Source organism: Protopterus annectens, chromosome 11.part0 (genome assembly GCF_019279795.1).
Source record: "Protopterus annectens isolate FY-2018-M chromosome 11.part0, PAN1.0, whole genome shotgun sequence".
In the NCBI taxonomy this organism is placed as follows: Eukaryota; Metazoa; Chordata; order Ceratodontiformes; family Protopteridae; genus Protopterus; species Protopterus annectens.
In genome coordinates this window covers 1,152,246,283-1,152,262,959 of record NC_056745.1, presented here as the reverse complement: position 1 = coordinate 1,152,262,959, position 16,677 = coordinate 1,152,246,283, and the positions used below count along the sequence as shown (strand labels likewise).

At 37.6% G+C, this 16,677-nt stretch overlaps 1 protein-coding gene across 1 annotated transcript in view; it reads left to right on the top strand.

The window, feature by feature from the left end:
• The window catches only part of FBXL13 (F-box and leucine rich repeat protein 13), a 2,081,262-nt gene that overhangs the window by 341,537 nt on the left and 1,723,048 nt on the right, over positions 1 to 16,677 (top strand). Inside the window, exon 3 of the mRNA XM_044088512.1 lies at positions 9,029 to 9,122. Coding sequence (XP_043944447.1) covers positions 9,029 to 9,122 — 94 coding nt within the window. The remainder of the gene's footprint in view (positions 1 to 9,028; positions 9,123 to 16,677) is intronic.

The window sequence follows — 16,677 nt, the reverse complement described above, 5'->3', positions numbered from 1 at the left end:
AGGACAGGAGTTCACCTGCTCAGACTTCTGGTGAAGCAGACCCAATGACCTGCCTTTTCAGCTGCCAGTACATTCTCGCCTGGCAGCACCTCTGGGAGGAAGGCTGTCTCTTTTCAAAGAAAATTGGGATTTAATTACCCAAGACAGATGGGTTCTGGATATCATTCACCACGGTTACAGGTTTTATTTCCATACCTTGCCTCCTTTCAAAGGCATGCCAGACATTCCTCCTCTACAAAGAACAGAAGCTCACAAGCAAATTTCTCTGTTGCTCCAAATAGGAGCCATTCAGTCAGTTCCTGTGCCAGAAAGGGGCCTAGGATTTTATTCTCGCCTGTTCCTAGTACCAAAGAAGGGGAACACGGAGACCAATTCTGGATTTATCTATCCTCAACACTTATCTGGACATTCCCAAGTTCAAAATGTTGACGTTACAACAGCTTTTACCTCTGCTGGGCAAAGATCACTGGATGGTAACTTTAGATCTCAAGGAAGCTTACCTTCATGTGCCTATAAGGCTAAGTTGCAGGAAGTATCTGCGCTTTCGCGCTGGAAATTCTCATTATCAGTTCTCTGCATTGCCCTTTGGCTTATCCAGTATTCACAAAGGTTCTGGCTCCAGTGATAGCTTACTTCAGGCTAAAAGGAATTCAAATCTATCCTTACTTGGACGATTGCCTGATTCTGGCTCAAGAAAAGGAAGACCTTCTACAGCATTTGGAATATGTTATAGCAGTGCTAAGATGCCTAGGGTATTCTGTGAACGAAATAAAGTCCAGTCTAGTACCCTCTCAAGACATGTGCTTTCTGGGTGTGAGACTGAATACAGCAGCCCAGATGGCCTTTTTAACCCCGGACAAACAAAAGAATCTATCCAGTTACTTCCATCACCTATCTCTTCAGTCCGGGCTGACTGCAAGGACAGTCCTTCAAGCCTTAGGGTTCATGGCATCTTGTATTCTGGTGCTTCCCAATGCCAAACTGCATATGAGGAAGCTACAATGGTATCTAAAAATCTATGGACACAGCACTGCCAGGATTTGGACACTGTCATTCAAATAATACCTTGCATTCAAAAGGAATTTTGTGGTGGGCTCAGGAATGTCACCTAAACAAGGGACTCTCTGTGACCCGGCCAGCGAGTCAGATTCTAACGACAGATGCCTCAGACATTGCTTGGGAGCTCATCTAGATGGAAAATGGATACAAGACAAGTGGCCTGCCAGACTACAGCATCTACATATCAACATGAAAGAGATGTTAGCAGTCCAGTTTGCATTAATGGCTTTCAAGGAGTTACTTCTTCCAGGGCAGGTGTTGATTCTAACAGACAACACAACTGTCATGTGGTACATCAACAAACAAGGGGAACACATTCTTACCCATTGTGCAGGCAAGCAATGATTTTATGGGAGACTGGCTCAGCTTGCAACTAACTCTTCAGGCAAGGTTTCTGCCGGAGCACAGAACTCCTTAGCAGATGTGTTAAGCAGGCAAATCATGGATCCCCACAGTGGAAACTGGATCTTCATGTATTTCAAAATTGACAGTGTCATGGGGAACTCCAGACATAGATCTGTTCGCTTCTCCACTAAACCACCAGCTGCCAAAGTTTTGTTCATCACACAGCTTGGAAAGTGGATGCTCTTTCTTTCAGTTGGAAAAATCTTCATGTGTATGCTTTTCCACCTCTTCCTCTTCTCCCAAAGGTACTTCTAAAGGTCAGACAAGACAAGCCAAGGATGATTTTAATAGCTCGGGATTGGCCTCGCACTGGTACCCATTACTGAGAAGTCTGGTAAGGAAGCCTCCATGGCCTTTACCCTTGATTCCACATCTGTTGTCTCAGAAGGACGGTCGTCTGCTCAATGTCAAGCTTCACTCTCTTCATCTAACAGCCTGGCATATTCTATTTTGAAAGACAGCAGGTCTCAACTTCCTCAACAAGTTTTAAATGTGATTATGGAAGCCAGAAGACCTAAAATGGAAGAGATTTTTATTTTGGACTGCAGCAAAGAATTTGGAGATTTCGAGCCTAATTTGAGTGTGGCTCTTCAATATCTTACTGAGTTATTGGACAAAGGTTTGTCTTTCTCTTCCATTAAGATTCATGCTGCAGCAATTTCAGCTCACTATGATTGTGACCCACCATTGTTTTCACATCCTTTGTTCAAGCAATTTCTTAGAGGGGCAAAGAATATAAGACCCCAATGTAGAGCTCCTACTCCTGCTTGGGATCTCAATTTTGTGTTGGAGAAACTTACTCTACAACCTTTTGAGCCTGCGGCTACTGCTGAACTGAAATACTTGTCATGGAAGACTGCTTTTTTGTTGGCCATTACTTCTGCAAGAAGGGTTTCTGTGTTACAGGCCCTTATGGCGGTTGTGCCTTTTTTGATTTTTCATAAGGATAGGGTATCATTACGTACTAATCCTTCCTTTATGCCTAAGGTGGTTTCTAGTGTGGCTTTAAACCAAACTATTCATTTGCCTACGTTTTATGCAGATCCCCAAAATAAAGGGGAAAAGATTTTGCACACTTTAGATGTACACAGGCAATTGCGTTATTATTTGAGCAGGACTAAGGATTTTAGGCAGTCTCAGCAGTTGTTTGTTTCTTTTGCTTTGAGTTCGCAGGGCAAGCCTGTGTCAAAACAAACTATTTCTAGATGGATTGGGTGTTGCATTACATTTTGTTATTCCCATCATGGCAAGGTGATTCCAGCTGGGATTAGGCCTCATTCCACTAGGGCTACTGCCACTTCAACAGCATTTCTGAGGGGGGTGGCAACTAAGGATATTTTGGAGGCAGCTACTTGGAGTTCAGTGCATACTTTCTCTAAGCATTATCACCTTCCTCTCTACTCTAAGTCTAGGGCTGGTTTTGCCACAGCTATTTTGCAGGGCATGTTGTCAGTTCCTGCTTCCTTATGATTTGCCAGCCTCCCTTACCTCTGCTTTGGGATTCTACCCAATAGTTAGGACTGCAGCAATGTGGAATGAAGAACATAGTACAGTTTTGTACCTACCATAAATGTAGATGTTCGAGGATCCACATTGCTGCAGTCCTCCTTCCCCTCTGTGTTTAGGGGTGGTTGTGTAGGTGAGGTTATATTCTGCTAATTTTGTATATTTTATATATATATATATATATTTTGGTGCAGATATGTTGGGAGTTTTTGGTTTTGGCCTTATCTTTTCAGGGTCTTCTGACATCTGGGGCAAGAAAAGACTGAGGATATGGCGTCGGTCATGTGCGTTTACCCTGCTGTACTGGACGTCAGTCTCGCGCGCCTGACCGACTGGACAGCGGACTACCCTATAGTTAGGACTGCAGCAATGTGGATCCTCGAACATCTACATTTATGGTAGGTACAAAACTGTACTTTTTCATGTTTATGGCCTAACCCTGAATCTGGTCATGATATGCTTGTATCATTGCAAATGCTGCCTGTGTCCCCTGTCTGTCGAAAAATGTGTGCTCTCCCATATGCTGAGACAGGTCTACCTTTACTGGCATGGGCAACCATCCCCACCTCTTCCTAGCACTGGCTTTGTGCATCATGATAGGCCACCACTTTTCAGCTGAGGCTCTATTATTAGATCAGCAGCAGCTGTTTTGGAACTAACTTCCTTCCTCCCAAGATGGGCAAGTGCATCCTCCCTGTCTGTGACAACAAGCTTCTGAGCCAGTAGCCAGTGTCAGGATGCCTGAACTGTAGTTAGGGATTCAGGAGGCAGTAAGACACTATATACCTAGCATCAAGATGCAAGACTGTTTTCATTTTTTTTTTCTTTTCTTTTCTTTTCTTTTTTTTTTAACAAAACCTGCATTTGTCTGTTTCTCCCAACTTTTCAATGGATTTTATAGATCCATACGTAGGTAGTCCAATATCCTGGATCGCCATTATTACTCTTTCATTTTTTGGCTTTAATTTACCTCTCCTTAACTAGTCCTAAGTCAAATCTTGGTCAACATAAGGTTGTTGCACGAGATCTCTGTACCTGTCACTAACTTTATGGCTTTCCCACATTTCTTTCCTTCTCATCTGATCTTTCTCCTTATATTCTTTCTTTTGTTTTTTGACGCATTCATTTGCTGACTGATTTTGGTCTACTTCTTGTTTGATTTCCATTCCTGCTTGACATCAAAGTAACTAAGCAAAGATGTCATCTTAAACTTCTGCTCATATTTTAAAACTTTCACTATGTTTGGATCTGGTGAGGTCAGCAGATATGCATGCAGTTCCATGATTACAGATCTATACATGTAATCAATTTTGAGGAGGCTCAAACCTACTTCAGAGTGAGGGATATATAATCTTGATATACTATGATTTTATATATCATTTGATAAGCATGGGGCATTTTTCTTGTTTTCATGTCCAATCGATCCAATGCATTTTGGGTCCAGACCATCACCCCAAAACTGTAAGTTAGAACAGAAAGAGTAAATTGATTCATAGCTTGGACTTTATTCCTAGATATCAAGGCAGTTTTCAATATCAGTTTTAGACTTCTGAAGTATTCCTTATTGAGCTTTATTCGCATTTAATCATGTCTTATTGTTGATCCTTCATCTAATCCCAAATAGTTTACGCTTCCTCCTGTTCAAGTTCCTTTATATCACATTCCTGTCCCAAGTTGATATTTTCTTGGTGCTGCACCTTTTTTGTTTTAAATGTTGCTTTTGTACATTTATCAAGACCAAATGTCATACTTATATAATTTGAAAGTTTTAAACATTTGTAATTGTGCTTTCAGCTTCTCATCTGCTGAACTGTAAAGTTTTAAGTCATCCACAAAAAGTAGATGAGAAATCTTTAGATCACATTGTGTTCTGGGAGCCAAATTGTAACCATAGCATAAGCTGGTAAATAAACAGCTTAATGGGTTAAGGGCAAGACAAAACAATAGCGGTGACAAAGAATCACCCTGGAATATCCGCAGTGTGAATTTTCATCCCATGGATAATAATTTGCCCTTAGTCATAACTCATCTTCAAATCTGTTTGTCACTGTTCCATAATCATTGTAATATAATTGATCAATGTAGGGTGTATCTTATACATCTGTAAGTATTAATTTATCCATGAATATGGGATTCTGTCAAATGCTTTTTTTGTACTCTATCCATGCCATATTTACATTTTTCCCTTTTCACAATTCTCTACTATGGCTTTATTTAGCAATAAAGGATCCTCCTTTGTTGCATATGACTTTCTTTCATTACCCTTTTATTCTGTTGTCATAGCTGAGGTTTTTTTCCCAAATGACTACAAACTCTGCATCAATTCCAGTATATAGTTTTTATATTGTCAGAAGTCAAGTTATTGGACTGTTGTTCTTGGGATAGCTTGCTGGTACATTCCTAAGTAAGAGTATCATTTTCCTGTTGTTAATCAGGTTCGTGTGTGTTAAGGATGCACATATAAGTAATTCTTACTCAAAGCTAAATCTTTGTGTAAATGTGTTAATGATTTAGCCAGACATTAAGTACTATGTCTGGGCCTGGGGTTTTCTAGTTAGGAGATTTTCTTAATTTTGTCTCAGTTTCTTTGGCCGTTACTTTATCCCATTTCATATTTTCTAATTAGAGCTCCTTACTATTTCTTTTAATTCTTTTATCCAGTCAGAATCGTTGTATTGCTCAACAGGGTCTTTATAAGTACTTTGCAAAAATGTTTCTATGTCTTCTTTTTTGGTGGTATTTTTATCCCTTTTGCTTTGTTTCACAATTTTCCATAAAGTGTTTTGAGTCATCAATGAACTGCTTATTCTGTACATTTCCTTTTTATTTACCAGGATACCTTCTCAGTTTTTCTGCATGTGATATTTTTAATTTATTATTGGCAATATTATATGATAAATTTTGGTCTGTTTTGATACTGTGCGTTGCTTTTACTTTGTCTATCTAAGTGTTCTTGATGATTTGTTCTTTTTCTGTATTCTTCTAACAGTGATACTTATTGTCTTAATTGTTTTATATTTTCTTCTGTTTGCTGCTTCCATGGCGACATTTTACTTGTTTCCTTCCTTTCCTTCATTACTCTACAGTTTTGTGGTAACACTTTATCTGTTAATAGTTTATCTTAGCGGTAATATTCTATTTATTTCTGTTATATCATATTAATTTTTCTTAGTAGTCCTGATTACTTTGTTCATCATTTTCTTAAATTTTAGGTCTCTTTTACTTTCTATAATCTATTTCTTTCATCTCTTTTAATGTTTCTATCCATCTCTATTAAATCAAGCAGTTATTTCCTTAAATCATTTCTTCTGGATTGAGGGCATCTTCTTTGCTCTCTATTTCCTACAAGCAATCTATAGAAAGTTAAAAAAATCTTCCTGTGACATATCCTCTTCAGATGCACCCTACTTCATCTGCTCCTTCATATGGGAACCCATTGGCCCATCACTCTATAACGTTACCTGGGTCAGAGTTGCCACTGTTTCCTGTTCCTACATTTGCTGTGCAACTTCAACTGAACATTCGTACCAGCCTTCTGCAGAAAGCTCCAGAGTATCATCATGTTGCAAATCTTCCTCAGATGCCTACTGCTCCACCTGTTGTTCTTTAATCTGTGGACCATTAATTCCATCATGCTGCAACATTGCCTTTGTTGAATTTTCCTCACTAAGTCCTTCACTTTGCGGATAAACTTTGCGGATAGTCCATAACTTCAATTTCTATTTGTTTAGCTTCTGCCTTACTAATCCTCTTTTCCATATTCATCTCTGTTTTCCTATTTTTTATATTGTGAATTTTTTCATATTTTGGTATCTTTGCCTATATTGCTCTTCAGATATCTTGGAATTGCTTTTTGTATTGATTAGTTTGGCTTTCTCCTTAAATATTGCCCCATACCAGATCTCTTTTTTTCCCATGTTGACATTTCTTTTTCATACCTTTCAAAAATCTTTGGGTTTTGTTCTTTATATGTTTGCACTTTCTCTATCAGTTTTTCCAGACAACCTAAAGTTCTTCATCTATGTAATGTTTTTCAAAAATCTGCCGTATTAACGAATGCAAGTTTTTATTTGAAGCTTTTGACAGGTTTTTTTGTGCAAGTATTTTTCTTTTCTGTAATGTCTCTCTTCTTCTTCTTCTTTCGGCTTTTCCCGGTTAGGGTTCACCACAGCGGATCACCTTTCTGCTCATGATTGGCAGTGGAGTTTTGTAATGTCTCTCTTAATCTTTCTAAATATCTTTTAGCTTGAAATGTAGGGCTTCTTGCATAATAGTATCAATGCATATTTTTCCTTATACTCAGTAGTCCTCTTTGTCATCTTTATGGCTATTTTTTGGTCTGCCAGTTGCAACAAAACTGAAATAAAACATTGACCATAACTAGTCAGTTGGAAAGTGTCGTTAGTTGCAAAGCAGACCTAAATTTAAGTGTCTAAATTCACTAAAAAAATAAACCAGTTAAAACATAACTAAACTATAAAACTGACATATCATTACATAATCCTCAGCTACTAACCTATATCAAAATGTAACTAACACTGTAACAAATATTAAAAATAACTTTAGAGTTAAAGTACAGTGCCTTCCATAAGAAACTTCATTAATAAAACCCTCCACAAACAATCTAAAACCCCATTGAGCAGAAACATATGCAATTAATAGAGCCTACTGAAATCATTTGGAAACACTACTTTGGTGGAAAAAGAATAAATTAAATACGAGGAGTCTGATTTGTGTGTCATGTGAAATGTCTTGTGCATTAGGATTAGATAGAGTGGCAAATGACTTGTAGACTTGTCACTCATCATAATACTCCCTCAACCTAGATTAGAAGATATTTCACGTGTCACACACACTAAATACTTCCCCTCCATAGTCCATGTGTTCTTTTTTTCTTTGATGCTACATAAATAGTCTGGTTTCTTCTTTCTTTGGCTTCTTTATCCTGGTTTAAGAAGATTTGTTTGTACAGCCTCTGTGGGTAGAGAAAAAAAATAAGGTGCACAATGTGCTTTCTTTTATATGCAGACTGCCCTCTAATGTCAATGTTATGACAAGGCAACCACATTGTCTAGGGAACATCCATCTGGTGAAAATGCGTTGCTGAAGAGTGATGTCCAGTGCTGGCTTAATTCCAAATTGTGTGCATAATTTCCTGTATCAGTGATCCTGTTGTTCTTACATATAGTGTTACTGTGATTACTTAATAGAATTGTATGTTATGTATTCTCTCCATGCATTATTGTTTATAGGTTCATAGATAGTTACAAGGTTTACGGTACAGGGGAACACTGCGCAGCTAGCCTAAATCCATGGTTGCCCCAAGTACTGTTTGTTTAAGTGATTTACTCAAGGACACACAGATACATAAGGGCTAAGGAAGCAAACCCAAGGGCTAAGGAAGCAAACCCTGTACCACAGGAATTGTGTCTCATAGCTTTAACACTCTGCACCAACTGCCAGACTGTAACACACAGGCATGTATCATATGTAGTGTTCAAACCCATAACTGTGACACCCTAAAACATAATCAATTTTACCACTACACCAGCATCACTTAAATCACTTTACATTAAAATAGATTAAGCATTGTACTGAGGGAATCTTATGGCTCTGTAGAAAGATCTGAGATAAAAATATGAAAAATTTGTCCTCGGAGCAGAAACAATCACATGCTTGCAACAGACACATTAAGGAAAAAAAGTGCTGTTTACAAGGGACATACCCAATCTCACACCACACCCCTCAGTGAATTAATTAATCAGCTTTTAGTTTGCAACATAATAAAAAAAAGGGAAATGTTTGATTTTTAGCAAAACTCAGATATTTTGCTCACTCACTTCCATGGTAAATTTAAACTAGAAAAATGTAATTTTCAAAACACAGTGCTCAGAAAAGTCTTATTCAAGATCTTGGATTTCATGTAAATATCTGCATCTCTTCATATAAACTCATTCACTGATCAGCAAAAGAACAGCACTTGTAGCAGTTTATATCAGAAACAGGAATAGTAGGATAACTACATTTTTACTTATATTTATGTTTTGCTTTTCACTAGGGATATGTTTGTGGATGAATCACTGAAGCCAAAAATGAAACGGATGAATGGATATTTTATTAGGAGCATCTTTGACCTTGATGGTGGAGACATGGTAATATTATCTATTCTGAAAATTGTAACTGGAAAATTTAAAAACTAAAGATGTACAAAAACATGCCATTTTTTATAATGCAGAACATTACATAATATAGACATCATTATTTATTTACATAACAGCTATACAACAGTTAGCTGTGAAGTATCTCATTTTATCTTGTACATTTGCCTGTAACCATGGACCCAAGCAACTCTGCAGGATGACTTGGTTATTTCATATACAATCATTGTATACTTTATATATGCAACTGGAAGAAATGTAAAACACTGCAGTCATAGAAGAAGAACAAGCACAAACCATTGGATTGTTTTCCTTTTGCATTTTTTGAAATCCACATACTTTTAACAGGTCTGTATAAGTTAATTGCTGCTTATTTAGTAGTTCATTACTTGCTGAACAACTTGTGCAAGTAAGTCAGCTTACTTTCTGTCCATTTTTATGTTATTCAGGTTTACCTATTTACAAATGTGAGCATACAATTTTGGTGGTATTTCTGACATTCACCCTTCTCCCCTACACAAACACAAGCCTATGCCATTATCTGAACAATGTTGGTGCTCACAAAGTCCCAGTACTACATTTTATTATAAAATTGTGCACATTTATTTATTAAGAAGTGTGAAAAGTAATATTTCCATTTGCTTTGTTAATTTATAAAAGACTTGTAAACAGATAACACTATTTATAGACATTTTCTTGCTGTTCAACTTTCAAGCTCCCACACTATTTCTTGCTTCATCTTACTCATACCTGTTTGGTTAAAAAATGAAAATGCTGATATGTTAACTGCACATGCAGCTCCTCTCAAATTTGTATTTATGTGTGTAGAATATCATGATGTTTACAACTCATCTCTCAGTTGTTCTGAATTAGCAGAATCTGAATATCTTGAATACAGATTTTACAGATGAAGATGCTTAGAATAGTTGTTAGAATCTGGCACTGTATACCTACCATTGATTTCAGCAACACTGTGTAAGTAAGATCTCATGTTGTTGACATTGTATAATTAATTTTCTTTCCAATGACATCAGAAATGTACAGAATGTGATTATTGATTTTGAAGGCGGGCTGTGTATAAAAGTAAAGGGCAGTTACATGATTACTGTTGAATGATCATTGATATGCCTTGTTGGGGGGCAGTCTATGTCTTTGAAAGTAATGTAGTCATTGTATTTATGTGACTTCTTCACAGTCAAAGGTGATGTACCCTCTCAGAATTAATACATTGCAGTGGGAAAGTATGTGTGTAAAAATGATGAAGCTAGTGTTTTTGTTTTGAGAAACACAATGAAGACACAACTCGTGTTTTGTCTTTCAGGTTGTAACTGTAATTCCACAGCCTCCCCAGTGCAGATTACTTTAAATTGTGTTTGCAATGTGCATGCACATTTTCAATTTGTCTCACTGGAAGGTGAATATATAATTAAAATTATATAAATATTTTATTTTTATAAATAAGTATGAACAGAATTAGTTCACTGTCCATGAAAGTGATGGTTCCAGTGCTTGAAATGCTATGAGAAAAAAGTGAAAGCAGTATTTGGAATTGTGACTTGTTCAGTGCACAGCTCTCCTGTCACTTCTGCACTTAAAATCATAACCAAACTGCAGTTTATAAAGATATAACCATGAATTCATTGATAGTTTATACCAACAGACCTACATTGACACTAAAATCTGTCAGGCTGCTAAGATGCATTATACTCTGTTTGTATTAGGTTCAAGTATGCAACTGCTGCTAAGGGTATCAGAATGCAACCTATATCCTGTCTTTATTGTGTTGTCATTACATCAGAAATAAAAATACTATAAATATACATTTCTGTTACTACATATAGGGTGAGGCCTAAACTCTATGAACTGACAAAGGTAGTCTTTTTCCATGTAAACCAGTATCAATATACACTGAAATTCTTGGGGACGAATGGCATTCTTGATCATAGGAAGTTACTAGGCTAATGACCCTGTGGACCTTACAAGTCTAGCCAAGAGTTTATAGGATCATAGGCTCATAGGAGGTTACTAGGCTATTGGCCCTGAGGCCCTTATAAGTCTAGCCAGGAGTTTATCTCATGTTTAGACAAGTCAGCACCCAAAGCCCCTGTCAAACAGGGACACAGGTGGAATCCCAGGGATGTATTTTCTTTTTCCCATCCAGTAATCCCAGAAAAGAAACCTCAGTCAGCGCCTGTCACCCCTGTCAATGACGGACACAGGTGGAACCCCTGGGACATATTTGTGGTTTCCCACCCACTCATCAAGGTTGCACTTGAAGAGAATCAGTGAGGTACTCTGTTTGACATGTATGGGAAATCTATTCCAGAGAAAGGGCAGCCTCTGGGAGACAAACCTGTCTCTCCAGCAGGTTTTGTTGATGTCACATACTAGATTTAGGCCTTTTGAGTGGGTAATGTGCGAGGAGTTAGACTTATGGATAAGGAGCATGTCTAGTAGGGCAGGGTCTGATACTGCCTTGTAGGCGAGACACAGATCACCTCTGAGCAATCTGTACGATACTGAGTACAATTATAGTGATTTGAGCCTGTCCACATAGGACAGGCATTGGAGGCCATTGATTCTCCTTGTGAGGTATTTCTGTGGCCTTACCAGTTGGTGCAGGTGTTTGGAAAGGTACAGTACATCCCAAACGGGGAGTTATACTCTAATACTATAATAACCTCCTTTTTTCTGGATGCAGTCCCTTTACTTATGAGATGAACCAAGTAAAAGGCTTTTCTGACCATTGCCGCTACCTGATGGTCAAATGTGAGATTGTTGTCAACCTGATTACCCAGGTCTCTCACCGCAGGTTGTGTGCTTAGGGGGTTACCATTGATGTGGTAATCAGCAGGGGCCGTGTTTTTGCTGAATGGTATGATAATACATGTTTTTTGCATTTAACTTAAGCCCATGACTTTGACACCAGTCATTTGTTGCTGTGAGACCCTCTTGCAATATGTTAACATCATTTGGGGAGTCAATGACAGCACTCAACTTGCAGTCATCCGTAAACTTGGTCAGCCACAGGCCTTTTGTCTCTGCCTGAACCTCTGAGAAGTAGAATGTGTTTTATACTGAAGTATCTTATTAGAATTACTGATTTTTTTATAAATAGCTACCAGATGCAGTTCTTCGGATGGCTTTTGTTATCACAATTTGGCATTACACAGAATTTTTACTTGGGGGCTATTTAACCTTTACTCAGAAGGCAGGGTGAATCTAGTGTTTAGAATATGTGTGCCCAAAGTTCCCATTATACCAGAAATAAAAGATCATAAATACTTCACCAGACAAGGCAGCATTTTTTATACCGTATATTTTGAAGCCTAAACTCCATATACTGACAAAGGCATTCTGCTGCCATATAAATCAGAACTGAGATGTGCTGAAATCATAGTATGAGCTGTCATAGGAAGCTCACCTACAGTGCCCTGACATTCTATCATGTAGTTCTTATCTGGAGTTTATTTGACCTGTGCTCAAAAAATAGTATGAAATGCATATCAAGATTATATATGAACTAAGTTCTGATTACACCAGAAGCAGACAATCAAAAATATTTCATCAGTCAAGGCAACACTTCTGTTACTACATATAGGGAGCGGTATAAGCCTGATATAGTGACAAAGGCAGAATGTTGCACTGTAATTCTGGTTTGAGATACATTGAAATCATCCGGTATAAAATCACATTCTAGAGTGTGCTGTGTACCCATCTATCTTACTATAATTGTCTGATTTATTTATTTATTTTTTGTGAGACTAGAATATGGCTTCTGATACACAACTGGCAAATGCAACATTTCAGAGGTTTTTTTTCAGTCTTACCTTACATCCAGTTTATGCTGTGGGACTATTTTACCACTGCTTAAAAAGCAGTGTGAAATTAATGTTCAGAATATATATGAACGAAGTTATCATTACAGGAGAAATAAAAAAAAAAATCACAAGTATTTCAACAGATAAGACACCATTTCTGTAATTGCATATAGGGTGAACCTAAACACCATGAGCTGGCAAACACAGTGTGATTTTGTGTAAATGAGAAACTGCAAGGCATTGAAATCCATGGGATGGTAGAGTGACATTCTTGAGTATGCTTAGTACTGAAGATGTTTATTAGAATTACTTGATTTTTTTCATTATAAACTGCCATAAGCTAATTGATATATGGCCTGTTATGTATAGCTGGCAAGTGAAGCATTTCAAGGGTCTTTTTTTGAGACAGTCTGCCACTACATCTGTTTTCCACTTGTGAGCTGTTTGATATCTTTCAAAATTCAAAAATCATACTGATGTTTAGTATATATATATATATATATATATATATATATATATATATATATATATATATACACACACACACTATGCCCTCATTACACTTGTAATAAAAAAGTAACAAAATATTTCAGAAGGCAAGACAACATTTCTGCTACTGTACATAGGGTGAGGCCTAAACTCCTGGAACTGAAAAGGCAATGCAGTGCTGTGTAAATCGCGTTTGAGAGTCAGCAAAACCCTTAGGAGTAAAATGTAATTCTTGAGTGTGTTTGAACACAAGTCTTTTCCTAGAATACCCTGAGTTTTTTATGAACTGTCATTGATGACAGCTAGTAAAAGCAATATTTTAGAGGAATTTTGTTAATATTTCAGAGGAATTTTATTATCAGAGTCTTGACATTTTGCACATTTTTCTCTTGGAGACATTTGTCCACTGTTCAAAGGACAGGGTGAAACTTATTCTCTGAATATAAGTGCAGTAATGTTTTGTCAAATACCAAAGTATTACTTCCTGATTTTTTTAATGAAATTTCAACTGGAAACTGAAATGTGGTATTTTATGCAGAGAATTAATACATTGGTTCAAGAGGTTTTCTTATCACAGTCTGACATTTTATATTTTACTCTATGAGGATTGGGGGCATTGTGCTGAATTTCAGTTTACTATGCAGAATACAGCAGTGGCCTAGAGTTCTTTTTATCGAGTTGTCATTTCATCTGAAGAAAAAGTCCTACAAATTACACTAGAAATATGTCTTAACTATAGATGTAAATAGATTGATCAATATAGATGTGTATTTATAGTGCTAGTGTATAAAAACAAAGGGGACATTCAGAAGTGAGGGCAAGGTATCAAACTTCTGTCACACGACATGAAAGTTCTGTAGAGAGTGATTGATAAATGAATACACACAGAAGTATAAAGTAAGATGAAAGATGAGCAGTAGAGGCAGATCAGGATGCAGCACAATTTACATATTTTTGGCAGTGAGACAGATAGTGGAGAAGAAGCTAGAGATGAGGGGAGCTTCCAACTGAGCATTCCTAGACTTGGAGAAGGAGTATGACATGATGTCAAGAAAGTTGATTTGGACAGTCCTGCAATGATTCAAAGTCCTGGAGACATTAGAAGAAGTAGTGCAGGCTATGTTCAGGGACCCAAAGATACAAGTACAAACAGTGTTTAGACTCAAAGTTGTTCTCAGTGTGAGTGGGTGGGCACTAGGGTTCAGCTGTGAGCCCATTGCTATTCATACTGGTGACGAACTTCATTAGCAAACCAGTCAGAGTGGACAGATAAACAAAGCTGCTTTAATGCAGACAATGTAGAATTATAGGCAAACTCTGAACAAGAACTTCAATAAATGATAAGGGAATAGAATACAAAACTTAAGGTGTGCAAGATGAAAGTGAGTATAGATTAGACAGTTGTAATCCCAACAAAGAATTCAGAAGAAGCTGAAAAATGAGATAGAAGGGATAGTACTGGAGCAGGTTAACAGTTTCAAGTATCTTGGGGGGCTGGTTGAGAAGAAGGGAAGTCTGAATGAAAAGGGCAAAACTGGAATCAGAGAGGCTGCAACCAATATCACAGAGTGTCAGTGGTAGTGTGACAGACAAATGCAAAAGAACCTGAAAAGCAATGTGTATAAAACTGTGGTGCAACCAGTATTAATGTATGGTACAGAAACCTGGGCACTGAAGGCAGAACAGTTGGAGAAACTAGAGGTGATGGAGATGAATGCCTGAGATGGGTGGTAGGATGTACACTGTGGGATAGATGAAGAAATGAAGACATCACAAGTCCAAGCAGTTGCAGAGAAGATCAAAGAGAACAGATTAAGGTGTGTCAGGCACATGCATGGGAAAGTAAAAGACAATTGAGAGAAGAAGATTTGGGACAGACAGGAAGAAAGCAAGAGGAAATGAGGATGCCCTGCAAAGAAATGGATGAACTGTGTGAGAGACCTGCAATGGTCAGGCTTGACTGTTGAAAAAGGTAGGAAAGTGGCATTGAATCAAGAGAGATGGCAGCAGTTAGCATGATATCCTCACCCACTTGTACAAAATAGGAAAAAGGGAGTGGGTGATATATGTGTGTATGTGTATATGTGTGTGTGTATGTGTACACACACACACACACACACACACACACATATATATATATATATATATATATGTGTGTGTGTGTGTATATGCATGTGTGTGTGTATATGTCTGCATAGACACACACACACACACACACACACACACACACACACACACACACACACACACACACACACACACACACACACACACACACATTATTTGCAACACATCAGAGTTAAAATACCACCATAGTTTTGTGCAACTAAAGTAGCTGGGTCAAATTTGGCACTGCTCCATTGAAATGTGTAAGGCTAGAATGAAGTAGTAGTAGTAGGGAAGTGACATACAGGAGACTTTCAAGATGGTGGCTGAATGAGCAACATGTTGATTAGAGAAAAGACAGTAAAAGGTATCCATTTGTTAAGAGTTGGTTTCCGGATAAAAATAACATTGACTGTGGCAGCTAAGGATATGTGGGAAGAGACAAAACAAAAGATAATACAAAAACTGAAAAATTGGAAGCTGTTTTATGGATATGGATAGCAAGATACAACCAGTGAAAATGATCTTAGTACTTTTAGTTTTATACACAGGTCAGACATATTTTTATCAATCAGAGGAGAAGTAATGGATAGCAATTAATAGTTAAATAATTTTTTGGGGGAGGATAAGAGGGCAAGAATCAAGTGGGATAAGTTGATCCTTCCAGTAGAACAAGTTGGTGTGGGGTTATCTGATTTGAATGGGTATTTCAGCTTCACACAGTTATCATACCACAAGCAGAAATCTATTGTTCAAAGTGGAATGGGATGATAATGAAACAGGGAGAAGCTCAAGAAACAAGGAGGAAGTGGGATTTTGGATGCAGATCAAACACTATTTTAAAAGCAGCTACTTGGTCTTCCATTCACACTTTTACAAAACACTATAAGACCAATGTCTTTTTTTAAGGCCTGAAAGTGCTTCGCCAGATCCATTCTTCAGAATATTCTGGAACCCAGCTCTGTTCCTCAGTCCTCCTCCCAGTTAGTATAAAAGCTTTGTAAATATTTCCACTAGTGGGCAATGCTGCCACAATGATCAAATTAAGGACATACCACAGCTGTGTAAGAACTTACTGTAATAGAAGATGTCTAAATAAATCACTGTTGCAGTATTTGCACCCTCCATCCTTC